The 6,085-nt window shown below is 38.4% G+C and overlaps 1 protein-coding gene across 1 annotated transcript; it reads right to left on the bottom strand.

Annotated features, from left to right (window-relative positions):
- Window positions 1-563: 563 nt before the first annotated feature.
- LOC104212987 (uncharacterized) lies at window positions 564-1,007 on the bottom strand. The gene has a single exon (XM_009762363.2). It carries the CDS (start codon window positions 1,005-1,007, stop codon window positions 564-566), a length of 444 nt encoding a protein of 147 aa, XP_009760665.2.
- Window positions 1,008-6,085: the final 5,078 nt, after the last annotated feature.

Genomic DNA, 6,085 nt, shown 5'->3' with positions numbered 1-6,085 from the left:
TTGGAGGAGTCTCCCCATGCAGCAAGAGCTTGCTTTACAATGTTGTCAAAATCATTCTTCCTCTTAAAGCATTTGCCAGGAACCTGGTTCCTCTTGGCTGCTTTGTCAAAGTTGTTATTATACTGATCTTGCTTTAGGAAGGGGCAATCCTTAATGAAGTATCCTGGCTTTCCAGATTTATGACAAAGGTCATAATTTTTGGGCTTGCTGGAGTTTCCCCTTTTTGGAATGCCTTCATTCCTGCGAACCATCTTCTGGACCCTCTTTGTCAAGTAATCCATGTACCCATCTTCACCACTTGAGTTACTGCTCAGGTTCTTCTCCCTCTTGGGCTCTCTTCTTTCATTGTCCTTCTTCTTATTCATTACATAGGTTTTTAAGTTTCCAACAAGTTCATCCATGGTCAGTGTCTGCAAGTCCTTAGCCTCTGTAATGGCGTTAACTTTACTTTCCCAAGAACTGGGCAGTACACTAGGTATTTTTCTGACAAGCTTGTTTCTTGGAATACTTTCACCAAGCAAGTGAAGCTCATTCATGATGGAGGTGAATCGAGTATGCATATCTTAAATGGATTCATCATCTTTCATTCTGAAGAGCCTATATTCTATTGTGAGCATATCAATTTTTGATTGCTTCACCTGAGTTGTTCCCTCGTGAGCTGTCTGAAGAGCCTCCCAGATCTCTTTTGCTAATTGACAAGCTAATATCCTATTATATTCATCAGTGCCAATACCACACACAAGAATTTTCTTTGCTTGAAAATTCTTTTCTATGGCATTTCTATCAGCGCCATTGAATTCTTTCCTTGTCTTGGGAATGACTACAGCTGGATCGCCAAGGTTCTTTGTAGGGAAAAAGGGTCCATCACATATTACTTCCCATAACTCAGAGTTTTCATCCATTATAAAGTCATGCATGCTAGTTTTCCACCACCCATAGTATTGACTGTTGAATCTAGGAGGTCTATACGTAGATTGACCTTCTTCGAAGTTTAGAGGAGCACCCATGAGGATCTTTTCTAGGTGTTGACTTGATATGAAGAACCCGTTCTAATACCAATTGATAGAATGTAAGGGTCCACCAACTTCTATAGAGAACCAGGTTCTCTATCAGGTTCAACAGTACACACACGCAAAGCAAAAATTAAATAAACGGAGGAATTTTACATTGAAAATTCCCAGCTCAACGGGATAAAAAACCACGACCTACCCTTGTAGGATTTCAACTTTACTACTGAGCAACTTTCAGATTACAACCTATGAAACCTAGGAATTAAACTCTTAATCCTTCACTAACTTGTAACATACCTGTTACAAGCCACTTTTCAATAACTCTATTACAAAGACTTTGAAACTTGACTAACTCTAGCGACGACTTAAACGCGCAGGTTTAAGGTTTACAAAGGTTTCCTATAGAATGCTTTTTGAACAAGCGAGATAGGAATTTCAGTTTAATACGATTACAAAGTTACAACTCAACTAAGGACATACAATAACTGTATGTGGGAACTGGTCCGTAGTTGCTTTGTTCTTTGTTCTTGAAGCACTTGACACTTACTTGCTGAATGATCACGTGAGTGAGCTTGAGTGAAATCTTTAAGTGTTCAAGTGTGTTGTTTTATCTCCCTTTAATGCATATATACATGTATGACATCACTTACAATGATGCAAGCAAGGTAGGTAAAAAATCTTCCCTGAAAAGTTGACTGCAACATTGTTCTTGCACTATAGTGTGTGCAGGCAGCAACTTTCCAGCTGGAGGGTTGACTTCGTACAGTCTCCTTGGGAACTGGTAGGGACCTTGTCCCTTAGTTGTTCCTTCCACTCTAAGGAGTTGAATCATATTCCAGGCTGAATCCCAACCTAGAACCTTGTGATCTTGAGGTATTGTAAATGTGTAACAGGTTCCTTATCTGGTTCTAGATAGTAAGTTTGTTAGATCATCAAAATATAAAGTAAAGTACTTATAACCAAAAGTACTTGTAACCTATCACATGTCTTCAAGTGGAAATCAAGGGCCACCTCTTTATGAACCTCACAAAATAAAGGATAAATAAGAAATAAAGAAAGGAGCCAAGTTTGTACTGAAGTCTGAGAGCAAGGAATCAATGAATGTTAATTCCTCGCCATTAAAGGTCACTACAAAAGTGAGTAAGAAGCAAAGTGTGAAGACAACGGCCTTACAGGATAAAGTTGGCCAAAAATTAATTCTGAAGGAAATGCAAGAGAAAGAATTCCATTCTTGGACTGTGATATTCCAAAATGTTTTGAAGAACTCCTTGAGTTGGAACTCATTGAGTTACCTGAAATAAAGTGGCCAGACAAAGATGGAAGGACTACTGATCCAAATTATTGCAAGTACCATTAGTTGATTGGCCACCCTATTGAAAAGTGTTTTATCTCAATGAGAAAGTCATGGACTTGGCCGCTAAAGGAAAAATCTTGCTTGAGGATGAGAAGGAAATTTCGAATCAATTTTGTAGAAGTACATGAATCTGATGGCGTCAAAACTGAATCATCACCTAATATGATTAAATTTGGTGACTTTTAACCTTTTTATGTGAGCAAAACATTGCTTCTCCCTATAGTGAATGAAGTAATAGTGGAGGAAAGATCTCAAGAGGATAGTGGATCACGTGATGGTCAAACTGATGATGAAGGTTGGATTGTTGTGACTCGGTGGAGACGTTGTAAGACAAATTCACAAAGGGAATCAAATAAGCAATTGATTAAGGGGAAAATGGTGAAAATACCCAAGAAGGAAATGATAAAGAAGAATTGGAAGAAAACAAAAATAGAGGAAAACCAAAATCAAAGGCTACGTCGTCCAGCGACATTGGATGAATTTCTACCAAGCTGGTTATGCACACAGCTTCATGTGTAAATATCAAGGCCTCATGTTGTAAGGTAGAATAAGAAGAGACAAATAAGGAAGAGGGATCATTGTTGCTACCTCCCTTGTTTTAAAAAGTCATTATGCATTTCTCTGAAGAAGTGGACACTTGTGATGCAAAAATCACATTTACTATTGATGATCTTTTGTTTGGTAAAACACCCCATAATCGTCCACCATTTATGGTTGGATTTGTTCTTGAGCAAAGAATAAGTAGAATTTTAATTGATGATGGATTTAGCGTCAATATTCTCCCAATTCATATTGTCAAGAGCTTGGCATACCGATGGATGAACTATGTGAAAGTCGTTTGATGATTCAAGTGTTCAATAAAGGGTGGAAAAGAGCTATAGGTTCTATCAAATTAGAAATAAATATGGGAGATATGCGCTTGAGTGCATGGATGCACGTGATTGATGCAAAGACCTCATATAATATTTGGTTAGGAAGGCCATGGATATGTGAGAACAAAGTGGTTTCATCCACCTACCATCAATGCTTGAAGTACTATGAAGATGAGGTCGGAAAGAAGATAGTTGTTGATGATAAGCCTTTACCGAGGCTGAATCATACTTTGCCGATGCAAAATTCTACTTAAAGAATTACGTCTCAAAGGAGGTTAAGTTTGATGGTGTGATGTTGATCAAAAGTGTTGCAAAGAATGTTGATGTCACAACTAGCAAGGCAAAGATTACAGTTGAAAAAGATCAGGTGCTTTATGATAGGAACAAGATGAATGAGGCATCTTCAAGTAAGAAAGTGACTCATGTTCTTCGCTACGTCCCAAAGGCAAGGAAGGTTGAAGATCCATCTTCTGAACTACAAGGAAACGTGTTAGGAGACTTAACCCTTCCTATCAAGCAAATTGATACAATTAAGTCATTTACAAAGTTGCTTAAAGGGTTTGCCAAATCATCAAACCACAATTCGCTTCTAAATCTAGCACTTCCTGCAAAGCGCACAGATGGGGGCTTTGACCCAAATGCCTACAAGTTGTTAGCAAAAGATGGATATGATCCCAATGAACCATCCAAGTTGGAAAAGCTCCCCCCCTGAAGCTTCAAACCCTACTAAAAATATGATGATGGAGAAAGGGTACCCATTAAAGCAATCATGTGAAGATTTGGGTTACAAACAACCCCCGCCAATCTGTATCTCCATGAAAAGGGCAAGTTGTAACTACATTACTGCTAAAGAAGTGTCTACGATACTTAATGAGAAACCTTCTAAGTTTGATCGGCTTATGAAACCAAGGACCTCAGTCTTTGATAGGTTGGGACCACAAAAGAAGGAAACAAACATCATGGAAGTAATAAAAGGATTGGAGCACCTACCTTCTAAAAAGGAGATTTTGACCACAGACTGCCCAAGTCTAATTCCTTCTAGAATGAGGCGAGAGACCAAACTTGTAGTTTCGTGTGGAGAGGTCCTCAAAGTAAAGGCTCATACTATATTCCACACTAAAGAACGGGAGTAAGATGAGGAAAGTGCGGGGTCATCATATCATATCACCATTCATAAAGAACAAAATGCTTTATCTTATACAAAAGTCGAGGAAAAGTGCCTTGATATTTATGTATGTCATCACATATCTTTAAATGATGGTGATCCTCAAGAGGATGAAGATGCTAAAGATGCACCACCTGAGCTTGAAGAAGGGGTGAGGACAATGGTTGATGCATTAAAAGAAGTTAATCTCGGAGTTGTTGAAGATCCAAAGCCCACATACGTAACCTCTCTAACTGGGGATGAAGAGAGCAAATATATTGATCTACTTAAGGAGTTCAAAGATATATTTTCTTAGAGCTACAAAGAAATGCCAGGTTTAAACCCCAAGGTGGTTGTTCATCATCTTATTATCAAACGAGGTGCTCATCCCGTAAAGCAAGCACAACGTCGCTTCAGACCTGAATTGGTTCCCTCTATTAAAATCAAAGTTAACAAGCTTAATGAGGTTGGTTTTGTTCGTAAAGTTAGATATTATACATGGATTTCAAGCATCGTACCTGTAAGAAAGGAGAATGGCCAAATTCGAGTTTGTGTTGACTTTAGGGACCTAAATAATGCTTGTCCTAAGGATGAATTTCCTCTTCCCATCCCGAGCTCATAATTGATGCCACGACTGGATATGAGGCGATGTCTGTCATAGATGGTTTGTCTAGATATAATCAAATTTGCATGGCACCAAAGGATGAATAACTTACCGCCTTTCGAACCCCTAAAGGTATATACTGCTATAAGGTAATGCCTTTTGGTTTGAAAAATGTTGTTGCTACATATCAACGTGCCATGCAAAATATTTTTGACGACATGCTTCACAAAAATGTGGTGTTATGTTGACGAATTAGTGGTAAAGTCAAGGAAGATAGATGATCACTTGCAATATTTAAGGGTGGTATTCGAACGACTGCAAAGATACCAACTTAGAATGAATCCATTAAAGTGCGCCTTTGGGGTTACTTCTGTAAAGTTCCTCGATTTTATTGTTCGATATCGAGGTATTGAAATTAATCAAGCTAAGATGGATGCTATCTTGAAAATGCCCGAGCCTAAGAATATTCATGAATTAAAAAGCTTACAAGGTAAGTTGGCATATCTTAGAAAATTTATTTTGAATCTAGCTGGAAGATGCCAACTGTTCAATCGCTTCATGAAGAAATAAGTTCCTTTTGAATGGTACCAAGCTTGTAGGAATGATTTTGAAAGCATTAAATCCTATCTGATGAAACCTCCATTACTGGCAGCCCCATACCTGGAAAACCATTAATATTATACATTTCAGTGCAAGAAAGGTTAGTAGGAGCACTTCAGGCTCTAGGAAATAATAAAGGCAAAGAAAATGAACTTAATACTTGAGTAGGATGATCACGCCAAATGAACTCAAGTATTCACCTATCGAGAAGTTATGTTTGGCACTTGTCTTCTCTATTCAGAAGCTACCGCAAACCTTCTGAGTCAACTATCTTGTAAGCGCCACTTGAGTATACCTCTTCTACAACATACAGTCCATCCCACTTAGCAGAGAATTTGCCCCTGGATCGATGAGAGGTAATAATAGGCCTTTTTACCACAATAACTTGGTCACTCACTTGGAAATATCTAAGGCGCACCCTTTTTTTGAAAGATCAAGACAAGCGAGCTTGATAATATTCAAGGCTTTGTTGAGCTTCTAGCCTCTTTTCATCAAGAGCTT

The sequence above is a fragment of the Nicotiana sylvestris genome, chromosome 12 (genome assembly GCF_000393655.2).
Source record: "Nicotiana sylvestris chromosome 12, ASM39365v2, whole genome shotgun sequence".
Classification (NCBI taxonomy): domain Eukaryota; kingdom Viridiplantae; phylum Streptophyta; class Magnoliopsida; order Solanales; family Solanaceae; genus Nicotiana; species Nicotiana sylvestris.
This window is presented reverse-complemented; position numbering and strand designations above follow the sequence as displayed.